General features: G+C 40.8%; 1 protein-coding gene across 11 annotated transcripts in view; it reads left to right on the forward strand.

Annotated features, from left to right (window-relative positions):
- Nucleotides 1–14611, forward strand: part of tns1b (tensin 1b) — a 140313-nt gene that overhangs the window by 65409 nt on the left and 60293 nt on the right. For all 11 annotated transcript variants that reach the window (XM_084023389.1, XM_084023386.1, XM_084023387.1 and 8 more), the window contains exon 4: nucleotides 11457–11495. In XM_084023389.1, the coding sequence (XP_083879515.1) occupies nucleotides 11457–11495 (39 nt within the window). The remainder of the gene's footprint in view (nucleotides 1–11456; nucleotides 11496–14611) is intronic.

Below are 14611 nucleotides of genomic sequence, written 5' to 3' on the forward strand. Positions count from 1 at the left end.
TTGAGAGCGTTAAGTCAAATAACAGTAATCCAAATTTTTGTTTAGCCCTGCAGGACAATTTGCAAATATTTCTGGTAATCCTTAAAATGGAACTATTTTTATTAATAGATGAAGTAAAAAGAGACAGAATACTTACGAGATTTAAAGTTTCCAGTTTCCACGACTTTCAGTGTGTTTGTTCAGCAGGCACAAGAAAGGCATGGGTTTATGATGTCATATCTTAAGAATTCACCTCCAACACCACACGAGATGCTTTGTATCGAACTCTGGATTTAGTTGCTGACTTTCATACTTTGACGTGGATCTAATGGACTTTGACAAGAAGCCATCTCCGCTTTGAACTGTGTGGTCGCACATTACATCACTGCATACAGCTTCTTTTAAGGTTTATAGCGGATTTGGAGAAGCAGCGCCTGGCTGTGCTCTCAACTTGCATTAGTAGTTATTGGATAGAAGTGGTAGAACCACCGGGAAGGCACAGGGTAGCTCAGGGCTATTGCCATAATGTTTATTTACTTAGGTTTTCTGGTTTAAAAAAATAATAGAATGTAATATTCTTATAAGTTTGACATAATACCCATAATAACCATTTCAGAATTCTGGTTTCCCAAACATCTTATCTCTGTGTTGCTTCCAGTAAATCCAGTCCATAGATGATGAAAAAAAATGTTTTTTTTTACGGGAAATAATAAGAAATTAACTGGATTTTTACTCGACAGTGGTATAGCTCTGCCACGTTGTACACTCAGACAACAATACGCCTCATAATGACTATGTAACCTAATAATGCAAAAGCATTCAGATGATGAAGAAATCAAATGTCATGGTAAGCTGATGGACAAAGCGTGAAATCAGTTTTGATTCAATGAACTAAAAACATCAGTGAAAGTGAGGTTTGATTCCATATGACGGAGCATCCATGTGAACACTATGTGAAGTATGTGTCCCGTGTGTGTGCCAGCAGGCAGGCTGGGATGGTGAAGAGGTTGTTTTCTTCTTACTTATCAAGCCTTCATGTCTCTCCGAGGAATGTTTATAGAAAGCAGATCTGGGTCCTTGGTATTGCCAGCAAGGCCTAATGTTGTTGCTTGCTTTTTCATGGCTGATTGATGGGGAAGAGGGGAAGAAAGACAGGAAGCATCGATGCCAGGTTGTCGTATAGATTTGAGGACTGGTGTGCCAAAAACAACCCAGTTAATACACAAAAATTGTTGGCGTACATTTCTGCGAACCACATGAGACCTTTAATGTCAATTTTTCTGAACCAAACAAAAGTTTTGTTATTCCATTTTTATCAGCCTCTTATCACGAACGCAGAAACTCATGATGTTGTGAAAGGATTGGTTGGGTTGAGACAACAAAACTTAGTTAAAGTTTCCTAGTTTATGTTCAAATAATTCAAATAAAAAGCAAAGAACACATAAATAAATACGTCACATAAAAACAATACGTAACAACATAAAGTCAACGTTTACATTTTCAACCATTTTTTCTGAAATTAAAAATGTAAAATGTAATATTTCAGGTACTTTTTTTTACACTTACTTTCCACTAGTTTTCCATATTTTGGATGGTAGTCAGGATCTACATTGCAAAAGCATGTTTGCTAGGTTAGATATTTCTTTATGTATGACTTACTAATGTCAGTGTTGGGTTTGTCTCCGCAGACATATCATTATTATTTATTATAGTATTTGTGCAGCAGTGATTAATGCTTGCAGGGGTTATGCAGATATGATATTTCAGTATATATTCAATGCATTATGATGAGTGACTCACAATGAGTTCTTAATTTAAAGACTTTGGCTGAGATCAAATGTGAACCCACCCATGAATTTGTTAAAACATACAGCACAGTGTGTAGGTGTAAGTTGTTGTGGCAATTGCCTTTTAAGATCCTTGCATGTTAACATAATTATCCTTCCCTCCCAAGGGCTTTTCGCCGGAGTTATTAGTTATTAGCTCATCTTGTCGTGGTTGACTCTCAGCACAGGCTCGCCTCAGCTTGTCCAATCTCCCGACAACAGCCTCCTGCCTTCGAGGCCGAGGCACTCCTTCTCATACAATGTCAATACAGCCGTGAAAGACAGCAGCTATCAGAGTACGAAACACATGCTGCGATCTTCATCTTCCTCCAACCTATACGACCTCATAGGTTGTTTGTTCCTACCTTCTGTTTGGTTGGGTTCAAGCAACACAACTACTTGGTCACGTTAAGGAAAATATCATCTTTGGGTTTAAATATGTAGTTACTTTAAGGTTTCATACGTAATTAAACGTACGTGGCGCAAGTTAAAGCAATTGACATTAGCTTTTGTTTTGACAGTGGACACAAGCAGTGGTCTCCTTGTTCAAAGTCCTGTGTTTGTTTGACCCATCCATCCACGACCACCTTCCTATGCGGACTTTGTTGCTCTATAGTACGTCACCTGACTTCCTCCGTAATTATGGGTTGAAATAAGGTTCTTGTTCAAACGTCCTTCTCCTTCAGTTCTCAGAAAATGAAACATACATACAACTCCAGGCAACCTCATATGCCGATGATTATGCGATGTGATTGAAAGCTATTAAATAAACCTTGTGGTGAGACATCCCATTTTATTGGCCTGTCCTCGAGTGCACAGTACGATGATGTACGGTTTAGACTGTAGCAAATCTACAGTGCACAGTTACCACAAAAACTGTCACAACCACGATATCATATTATGTAGTTATTTTCTGTGTATTCAAGGGTACAGGGGAAGGCATACATCATGATTTTCGACCGTTGGGCGTCTGGCATGGCAGTCAGCCCTGTGGTTTAGGACAGAATCAGAAATGTGTTGCGCTTATCGTAACTCCACTGCGATGTTTGACCTTCACTGTGCAGAATGATGTACGTTTAGTTTGTTTTCACACTCAGCTGCCGGAGGAGGGAAAGTTTATCCGCGCTCACTTTAAATCTCACTTTGACATGTGAACGCATGAGATGATTCAGGGCAACGCAACTCAAGTTTGGAAGCCAACAGGGGTCAATGCAACTTACACACGAGACCTCAATGAATTTGGAAGTACAAGGCATCTTGTGTTTAGTGGTCAAACTTTTGAAATGAACATTTACATATTCATCTGTTCTTGAGTTTTCAATGAGACCGAAAAGATTTTTCTCAGGAAATACACAAGTACTGTGTATCCAGTTTGTCTTAAAACATATCTGATGGGGATCATTAACTATTTCTGCTGATATACCCCACTTACTCTAGCTCATGTTCATTCCAACAGCCCGTTTCCATTAAGTCTCTTCTGTCTCCGTGCATGTCCTTACACTGGTTCCCAACATGTCCTGTGAGTGAGCAGATGTCCAATGACATCATGTGGAAAACTGTTTTTGTCTTAGTGTCGCTAAGAAACCGAAGGGGGGAGATGCCGAAAGACTTATTCACTTTTGACAGAGGTTGAAGGTTTTCCTCTGCTTCTTGTTTCTGAGCAAAATGCCTCAGAGATAGTTGTCTGTACCGTACGTGCGAAGATGAAATATGTATTGATCTTCTCATCTATGTCTGGATAAGATGGCAAACAAGCACTTTGCCTGAAATGTTAAAGAGTTGCTTCAGTACACTTTCCCTGATGCCCATGTGTACAATGCATTAAAACATCTGATTGTAATCTATAGCACTGTGTAGTTATAATTCTAATGATTTATAAGGTCAAGTATCATAATACTTCTTCATTTCTGTTCACTCACTGACATTTCTTCTATTTGCAATTATTACGTTTATAATAATTCCCATAGTTGTAATACATTCTGACCTTTTCATACTGCATTATAATCTCTGTTATACTATATTTTAATTGGATTATACGTTACTCTAATTCAATTCTAAGTGGCTGTTGTTTGTTGTTGAATAGATTTAATTATTTTTTTTCACTTTACATAAACAGTTACCACCATTATGAAGTGTTATGATACATGATCTTATGTCATTATAAAACGAGTGCTTGTTAATAAGCGTGTTTATAATGCATTAAAGAAATGGGCATTGTAGGAACTGTTATGGAAAAGTTGGGGTTGCTTCCCATCAAAAACAGCACGATTTGTTTGGAAATACATCAGTACAACCAGCTCTGTAAGCAAAGGACTTTTACTATGGATGCCAAAGCCCCCTCCTCCTCCTCCTCCTCCCAATTCTTCATGGCTGCCTTCGTCTCTCGCCCCCTCCTCCTCCTTGTCCTCCACCACTTGGCCGGCTGCCAGACAGTGAGTGCCATGCTAAATGTGTAAATTAGCGTGCTGGTAAATACCGGCTCTTAGCTGAAAGAGCCTGGGAAGGGAACGTGACCCCCGCTGTAACGGAGCAACAAAAGAAACAAGTCGTAGCTTCTCCCCTCTCCATGCTGTCAGGCCTGTCCAACAAAGACGGGGTGAGAAAGAACAGCCGCTCCGGTCGGCAGAAGGCCACTTTGAGTCCCGGCCGCGGAGAAGAAACATGGCAGGGGCTCAACGTATTCAAGCAGAGTAACATTAACTATGTGTTATTTATTATGCTTGTTATCTTTATATTTATGTGTTCTTTTACAGATTTATCTCTGTTTGGTTATTTGCTACTGCAGTGACATTGATCTTAATCTTTATACGGTACGCACACACTTCTTCCATGACGCTTTTACTTACAGTACACACACACACACACACACACACACACACACACACACACACACACACACACACACACACACACACACACACACACACACACTGTAGGCCTTTAAATAATCACTTAATCATTTATACGAGGGGCATTTAAGTCAAATTCAAAGAGGTCCAGACACTTACATTACCTTAAAGCAAAGGTCTGAACAACATAATGTCTGAATTAACGTCAAATAAATGTTATCTAAACAATATTTATTTAAACATAAACATTGAACTTCTACCATATGGAAAACAAATGGCTATCTTCAAAAATATAAACAGTCCTAGCACAATGGGCTGACATTTAAGCCAGAATTCTTTAAATGAAATAAATAGAAAGTGCAAACATAGCTCTAAGCATCCTGATTTTGACTTCCTTTCCTAGTGAGAAAAATGGGCCAATACTGGTAGTTTGAATCTAGGCTCGAAAGGATCTGAATATGGTCAAGGGTGAAGAGCTTAGACCAGGAAACAGTCTGTAGCCGGTCTCTCAGGTCTCTCCAGGGAACTGTCTATACGCGGTAAACAATCAATTTGATTGGCAAATATGACTGAGGCTATTACTCTATTAACTGGAAAAGCCGTGCCTGCGGTCTACATGTAAAAATAAAAGTATGACTTATTCTCATTAATTTATCAATTGGTCAAGGATCTGAAAAAAAAAAGAATTCATTTGATCCAGGTTTGGACAGCATCTGCCATTCAGTGTTGCCCACTTTAGGCTATAACATTTTAGAGATGTGTCCATCACATGCTCTAAGGTGAAGTCTTTAAATGTCTTGTTTTCATTCTTTTCACTCAATAAATGACTGAAGCAATCAGTGGATAATTGATTGATGGCGTAGGAAATTGTACTGTATGCTGAAGAGTATTTAAAAGTATCCACATGTACAAAGATATACAAACATAAAAGACACCGACATAAACACACACATGCGCTCCCATTACTTAAGTCTTTCTCATCCTATGACACATCATTCAGCCATGCTGAGACAGGGAGGAGTGTTTGGAGACGGCTGTTCACTCCTATTGAGGGAAACAGAGGTCATAACTTTCACAGAAGGTGAATGAAAGAATAATACGAGAAAAAACATACTTACATAGATGCATCACAAACAGTTATAAATCAGTGATTAGAACCAGAATAGCAGATGCAACACAAAGTAAAGGGTTGGACCAGAGCTCTCCCATCATTCCTCGGTGCTTTGATAACATCCCAGCGGGTTCATACGGACCCACACTCTGGCACACTCCACCATCACGGCGGCAGAGGAGCCTTCTGTTACTGGTTACTGCTTGCAAATTCAATTTGCACACTGAATAGTTCGGCTGGGATGTGCCAGATGCAGGGAGCTGGATAAACATAAAAGCACTCAGGGCAGCCGTGTGTTTATATGCCAGTGCGGAGGGCGGGGGGAAAGTTTCTTTTGCTGCAACGCATTGTCCCACGCTCGTTTCCACGCTGGCAAAAAAAGAAAAGGCTTACCTGCGAGGCGAGCCATTTGATTTATCGCTCCGCCGTTTCCTACGTGATGTTTGAGATTTTAAGACATGAGCGTCGCCGAGACTTGTTTACCCAAATAACGACTCAATCCATCATTTATTTATGGCTCTACGGCGGTCTCGTCATTAGCGGGGGGTTATTAACATATTCGGACCTGGGAGATTGACATCGGTTACGCAACGCGCCCCGCGTCTGGAGTTTGTCAGTAGCTAGCAGGCGCTGGCTGCATGCGAATGCTGTCCTGCAAGCCGGAGAGGTCTGACACAGACGTTTGTCTGCAGGAAATGGGCCCTTGTTTAATGCTGTTAACACAAGCATGTACGGAATGCAACAACACAATTATTCTTTATTGCATTACGCTCATTTGAATACTCCCGATAGCATCAGCACACGCTCACTCACCAGGCTTCCTGCCCACGCAGCCCAGATACCAGACAAACAGCTTTGTGTAGGTTTTCATCTCAATTCAAATGCGATTCAAAAAAGGCCCTTTGGATACATTGTGTCCTTCCTACGCTCGACTCAGATGTAAAAATACAGATTTCAGTCCAGTCGCTGGCCGGTGGCGTGTTCTGATCTCGTCTTGTGATCGCTTGAAAATACGCTCACATACGGCATGTGAGTGTTGCACTAAGATAGATCAAAACCCAGCTGATTAATTGACTTATTCTTGGAAGGTACAAAGTAATACGTCTACAGCCGTGCCATATAAGGCTGACTTTAAAGGGAGGGTTCAGAGTGTGTGAAGTGGGGTTGTATGAGGCTCTCATCCATAGACAGTGGGAACGCAGCAAAACATGTAAGCCACCTAAAAGAAAGGCGCATTTAAAATGCATGAAATGAAAAACACCGTTCAACCCTTTGAGATGGTAAACGTGAACATGCTTTTCATGTAAGATGTCTTTTTCAAGTGTATTTTCTAGCTATGGTTTCCCACTTGACTTGTGGCTAGCCCACTGCTAAGCGCTCGCCTGCCCCCCCTGCCTTTAGATAAATATTCCCTGTGGTTTCTGGGAGATCCTGGCTGCGACTGATTTGCCAGAATAGTGCAACGGCACCACTTTATGAGGCAACTTCTTGGCATGAGGGAGAATGTGAGCTATTCCGATGTGGGCGGACTACCTACCCGCTCAATCTGACCTTTATATCAGAGGAGGTTATTACACTGGTGTCATTGGCGCCACTTGTCACTGAGGTCATCTGCAACACAACTCACTTTGCTTAGCACAAATAATAAAGTATGGATTTGTATTAGACATGACATTCAACTAAATGTCAGTTGCCGTAACCTTTTTGATGTTTTGGAGAGGAGTCTTGTTCATGAAGTGGAACTTTATTGTACCAGCCCCCTTTTGTGTGTCACATTTTAATTTCACGCTCACACATCACGTGACAGACAGCAGTTTATCTGATTGGTTGAATCTTTGAATGAAATGTCATTGTGTTCATTGTAATTACTGGCATAGCTTAATGGTGTCTTCAGACTGACAAGGTAGCCTACAACTAGAAGATAAATGGTGAACCAACAAACCACTTTCAATCTTTGACGATTGGCTCGATTGTACAACGAGGAGCAGTCAGTTTCTCCTCCACCTCGATACCTGTAAAGTAGCTTAGCTCAAAGCTATTATATCTGGCTTGTGGGCTCACACATATTTAGTGGGTTAACACATTGTTTCTCCAGGTAAAGGTGCATCTTGGTGGGGCAAGACTAAACTAGTCGGGACCAAGTATTTTGCCAAACTACCTTATGCGTATGCCAACATAAGGAAGCACTTGCTTTATGAATTTAACTCTGCAACACTTCTTTACACTTTCCAGGGGAATTTGAGGCTTTTTTCCTGCTGTTTACAACACGTATAATGTTTACTGCATCTACATTAGAATTACAGAGGGTTAACTTTGCCTTGATCAATTGTACCGTCATGCTAAGGTGGGGCAATATCTTTAAAAAAGCTGTGAAATGTGTTCGTCATGTTCCACTCTCTTAGCTTTATTAGTCTCATAAAAATATATTCTAGCACCTATTTTCCTACAACTATTAATCAGAAGAATACAACTTTACACCTTCTGAATTCAAGTTCTCTCTTTCACCGAACAAAGGCAAAATCATTGTGATTAGATGATCCACGGTTCCAACAATCCCAAACTCTGGTTTGGTCAAAATAAACTCTTAATGTACGGAGTCAGAATCAAAAATATGCTGACTCACATTTTTCCCCCTACTGTCTCTCTCTCTGCCATTGCTGGTCTCTTTGTGCTAGTGGGTTAGACTCACATAGACCTTTCCCTGAACTCGCCTCTTCTTCTGAGGCAGACCAATAAATCAGTATAACGAAATAACGTTCAAACATGTAGAGAGGATCCTCCAAACACGTACCGATACTCATGTGCATGCAAGCGTACTCAGACGTCTGACTGCAGGTGGAGGAGCTTTCAGAGGTAGAGTCAGGTGGAGACACCAAGCGGGCCTGAGGGGTTGGTCGGGAAGGGGAGGCACCCAAAGGAGCAAAGCCTTGATGGAAGAAGGACATGCCGTTGAGCGTGGAGTGATAAGGAGTAGGAAGGGGTTCGCGGGGAATGGAGGGGGTTGTGGGAGGGTTAGAATAACTTGTAGCGGAGGTGATTTGAGCCAGACGGAGATACAGTATCCCATCAACTCCAGACACACTCCAACACGCCAGACGAAATTATCAAAAACAGAGACGCATACCAGGCTGTTGATACACAAGACAACGTGTCGGGCAACTGTGACAGACAGCCGTCAAAGAGGAACGTTTTGATTTTGGCATCGGCTTGAAGAGTCTCACAAGCCTGCAGGGGAAGGTGCTAACAGCCGCCAGTGTATTTGGAGCGTATCTTAAATGTAGGCGCCTCCTCTTATATCGGTCTATCAGCTGCTTCTGCTGCTAAAAGGGACCGAAACATGTAATCTGATAAAGGCCATTTTCTGTTTAGAGTTAACATTCCTGTATTCCAGATGGGGTAGCTGCTCCATAAGAGACTTTAATGACCCAAGGTGACTCACACGTCCACAACTTTGGGAATCTAATCAGCCATCCTAACAACGCCATGGCAGTCGTCCAGTGGTCCGTTTGGTTTATTTTGGAAGCGTCCACTACTGTTAGTTAGTCCAATTAGATAATGTCTCAACCATACTAGCTGTTTTTCAGCATTGTTAGTTTCAAATGACTTTGTTGGGTTTGGATTGGAGCCTGTAGGGCAATGTTATCTTATTGCAAATATAAATTCATATCATAACGAGATATTGCAGAACAGAAATGCGCCAAAAATATGTTGAGTTTTAAAAAATAGTCATGCTCAGTTCATATCTTGGTCAGCATTCATTTAAAAAAAAGGATCAAAAATGTTTTCATATGTTATGAGTTGATGTAAAAATGGGTTTGGCCAATATATTGTTATCTTAGTTTGGTTCTCATACATATATGCATGTAAATGGAGATATCAGTTGGGTATTCTTGCACCTCGGGGTAACATTTAAAACATTATCCAAAATACTTAACTTTAGCAGGGATGCATTCTGCATGTGTGTAACTATCGGCCCAGTTTCAGGCCAATAACATTCTGTAAAGCTGCATCATAGTTTAACGAAAGCACACAGCGAAACATGATCAGTTCGAGCGGACCAGATTTGCATTTTACTTCTGCGGGCAGACGCGGAATGTGCTTCTTTCAATGGTAACGAAAAGCAGACCCCAATGCAGAAGGCTCGTGTTCATGCAATGACACAATTAGTCTTGGATAAGGGGAGTGGTAGAGAAAAGATTATAATGTGCTTTTCGAGGTCGATGGTTGTGATAACCCCGTGGACTCTTTCTTTGAAAAGCTAAAGCAGACGCAGTCCTGTCACATTAATAAAAGAAGGATGAAGGATACAAGCAAAAGCCTGATGCTCATAAAGCTGTCTGTTCCGATGGTTTGTCAGTGATCTGCGGAGGAGATGCTGGTTTTCCAAAGCTAACGGGTGATAATTGAGTTTTGGGGACTTTCTTACATGTGCAGCGTCAGAAGAATGATGGCAAAACAGGAGCAAAGGGGCAGAATGCAGACATGCACAGGAAGGAAACATCAGTGGCGACATCCTGTTTCTGTTCATCCTCATCAAGGGGTCATCTTATTTTGGAAGCACTTCATTTGAATCTGCTATTACGGGCCATTATCATTATATTCTTCCTGTTTATGAGCCTCCGTCCTCATGCTGTTGCTATGAGCTCATAGAATGATGCTGGAAACTGTCAGAGGGGAATCTTATTAGCCCGGGCACTTGACAGATCATGAGGTCTGACTATCTAGTTGGGGAGATGAACAATTCATCTTTTCTGTCAGGTTATTGCATGTGCATAAAACTATTACCTTAAATGTGGTTGCTTTCCTGGGTTCTGTAGCCATTATTGTAGTGGTAAAGCTTGACGTGTGCCATTTCTAACAACATTGTACCTACTGATAGAAGTGCTGCATACACTGCACTTATCATAAACCAGCCTAATAAGCCTTATTTAAAGCTGCAGTTATTGATTTTTGGACACTTGGGGGAATCACAACAAGCTGCTGTAAACAGAAAACCCATTTTTCATTCAGTCAGCGCAAGTGATGTATTACAACAAGTGATGTATTACAACAAGTGATGTAGTACAACAAGTGACACCCAGCGTCTGGTTTATGGGGGCCTGTTATTGAAAGTTACGTGTAACATGAAAGTCCTTTTAAGGGAGGTTGAAAGGTTTGGTGGATAGGTCAGATAAACACAGGACTTTCACCAAGGAGACCACTGTGTTTTGTTATTACCTTATTATTTGAACACAAACCATGATGTTATTTTCTAGCTTCAACCAAGTTGTCTTAACCAATCATTACACAACAACATAGAATTGTGCATTTCTGCAGGTGTGATACGCATTTATGAAACATATTTTTCTTCAGATACGTCCATATTCAATGTATTCCGTGGTTTTTGGGGATATGTGTCTGCTGCTGCTGGAAGTAAGGTTGATGAGAGCGAGGAGTATGAACCAGAAACAGTAAAGTTGCGGGCTGTAAAACCAAAACAACGAGCTGAAAGGTGCTAAACCATAGCTGAAAGGGATTTCATAGTCTGGTGATTATTCCTTGTGGGCTTTTCAACATAGTTGTTATAGAAATATATATAAGTGTAGCTTTAAATCTAGCATGTTATGCTGAATTGCATTGGTTGCACTTTTAAGACAAGGTTTACCAAAAAAAAATGTTCCCTTGACTGACCATTTCTATTTTTGTTTTTAGGTGCCTTCATCTTGTGTTCCAACAACAAACTACGAGTTGGTAAGTAACACTTTTTCCCTTTTTTTAGTAATTGCTTCCATGCTGGATGTGCTCAGCAGGCATTATTGGCTCCTTCCTGCTGCAGAATTATTGCAAACAAGGTTGGAAAGTGACGGCCTTCTCTCAGCTACACTAACAAGGTTGTTCCTACACGTTCTCAACCATTATCCGGAGACCCCTTGAGACAAACTTGTGATTTAGCAATATATAAATGAAGCAGAAAATGTCCCCGACTTCACCAGTATTCAGCTGTCATTCGGTTCTGCTGAATTTGTAAACATAAAAGGGATCTATAGGCTGCTGTGGCATGAAAACAAGAACGGGATAACTAAGGTGAATAAAAAGCTGTGTCCTTGAAGCCGCTATATCATGATGACGCACTGTTAGTCTGCGTCTGAGTATGAAAGTGATTTTGCGAGGCCAATAAAAACCATGCTTGCTCCATTGCCTTATTTGGTATCAGCATTAGAGGCCGTGTTAGACTTGGAGATTATCAGCTCGCGCTCGTTCTCCTATGTTGTGTTTAACTGGTTTTGGATGCCTGACAAACCAAAGCAAATATCCCCTGCACACTTTTTTTTCTTTTTACACTCGCTGAGAAAACATCTCTCAAAATGTCTTGTTTTTCTTTCATAAAAGCGGCCGCGATCAAGCAAGAACATGTTATTATCCTCCGCAGATGCTTTCGGGATCTAGATGCTTTCTACATGAAGACATCTGTTTGAGATGTGCAGCCGTGTGGGCTGGCCTCTCTGGGCCTTGTAAGAGGGCTGCTGTGCAGACCTGCTGGCCTCCATATGACATAAAACATTACACTTCACTGACTTGACCTGCAGTCTGTTAATGCTGCTGCTTCTCTGCTGATAGCTCGGATCATTTATTCTCATGTCAATTGAACTGCAGCTCGAAAATCTTACAGCAAAGTTGATAGGGGTGGATAAAAATATGGATACGGCAGCAATATATCGCGATACTTTGCTGCCCAATACAATATCGATTTTTCAACTCCAAAGATTGATTAAAAAAATTAAAAAGATTCATGTTTAGACGTGTTGTGAATGCATTACTTTATCCTTTTTCATTTTATTTGCAATATTTTCCAGTGAATTTCATGGGAATTAATCAAATGGAGAGGCTGTTTTGTATGAAATAGGTTTGATTGAATTTGTCCTCTGATCAATATCATCTGATGTACATATACAGGTACTTTCATCTTTATTTATATCGCAATATCGTGATACGTATTGTATCGTGACCAAAGTATCGTGATATGTATCGTATCGTGAGGTTCTTGCCAATACTCACCCCGAAAAGTTGACTCTAAAATCATTATCTTTTTATGACCACATCTGTAGTCAAACAACAAGAAAATATTTACTCAACTTTGCCAAATTGAATACAATGTGCTCTTCCCACTCGTTATCAGTTTAAAAAAAAAAGGAAATATAAGGTGCGGGGCATCTGCCTTCATTTTATCTCTTGTATCCTTGCTTGCCAACAGGAGTTTCCCCAGAGGCTTTTGCGGCTGCATTAAAGGTGCTGATTGCTCTCATAAATGCTGATGAACTGAAGTGTAAAATGTTTACCTTTACCACCGAGGAGAGAGGAGGCGAGAGAAAACAGGCGTTCAAGGGTATACCTAAAAAGCATGGGCGACATTGCCACTGGAGAAATATGAGATATTAATATGGATACAAACTGATCACAGGTTGCTTTTATGCAGCAGAAGCTGAGCGAGGGTGAGGACCTGCTCTGTTGTACTCAAGTTCTATGAAAGTCATTTCACATGTTAGCCCTCTGGGGGATCTGCATGCCTGCCAGTGTCCCCAGCAGCAGGGACTGGAGCGCTCTCCTCAGCCCCTTGTTTGGTGAATTCTTTCAGCCAACAAGACCAACGTGATTTACCGCCCCAGTCAGGTGCAACGCCGATTGCAAACGTCGACCATATATTAACTCTGGTCGGTGGAAAAGTGTTTGGAGAAAAATGTTTCTTTTGAGAATCCGGACATTCCATTCCCGATGGGACGAGCTACAAAGAAAATACCCTGCTTTATGACTTCGATGATGATGTTCCATTCTGAACGGCATGAAAATGTGATATATTTTAATAGAGCTGTTTCTCAGCATAAGAATAACAAGTGCTGCCTTTCCATTTAACTGTTTTAATTTGTCTAAGCGGTGATTTGTGTCTTTTGGCTAAACACAAGTTCAATAAAAATGGCAATAGTAGACATTTGTCAGGATTAATATATTTTGTAATTGTACATTAAAGTGACTGATTACAAAAATCATTCTCTCAGACTATATTTAGCTGAACGGCTTTCAGAATCACTCACCACAAGGATAATTTATTACTGGAGGTCTTTAGATTCTATCACACCACCTTGTAGATTGTAGATGTTCAGATTTCCCTTTTTCTGGGGACTTTAACGACTTCTTAAATTCTTAAAGGGGAAGTTTGGGAAAACAGTTTGTGGCTCCTGAAAGAGCTGTGCAAAATCTGATAAATTGTCTGTTGTGATGCTGTTGATGAACGTACTTCTGGCGAGACTTAAAGGGACATCTTATAGGACTTTAGCATCTACGTTAGCATCTAGCTGTTGGGTTGCAGATTGCTGTCAGCCACTATTACCATAGTAACACTAATATAGGAGCAACAGAAGTCAAACAGCGGCTATCATCCGCAGCTCACGTTTTTGCACTTTCACAGAATAAATAAAAATCTGAATTGCTCTTGCTAGTGCCGGTGTTTGGTTTATCCATTCTGGGCTTCTGTAGAAACCTGCCGGTTCAACATGTCAGACTCTGTGAAGACGACCTGCTCCCTACGTAGATACGAAAGGCTCATTCGAAGCACTGAAATCACAATTCTTAGTTTCTGGTGATTAAACACTAATGAAATATCGAATAATATATTCAGTTACTGCTGATAGATCCCTGAAATGCTACACACTGGTCTCCTCGCTGCACCAGCAAAGTTCTCGTCATAATGTAATCATGATTTAAATATAGAAAGCTGTTAGTAACTACGGCATCTACACAGAGATTTTTGGCTGTGTTGATTGTAATTGATGCTTTGTAGTTGGAAGGTCCCACCCAGCGGCGATGACGAACTA

Source organism: Eutrigla gurnardus (assembly GCF_963514095.1).
Source record: "Eutrigla gurnardus genome assembly, chromosome: 12".
NCBI classification, from domain to species: domain Eukaryota; kingdom Metazoa; phylum Chordata; class Actinopteri; order Perciformes; family Triglidae; genus Eutrigla; species Eutrigla gurnardus.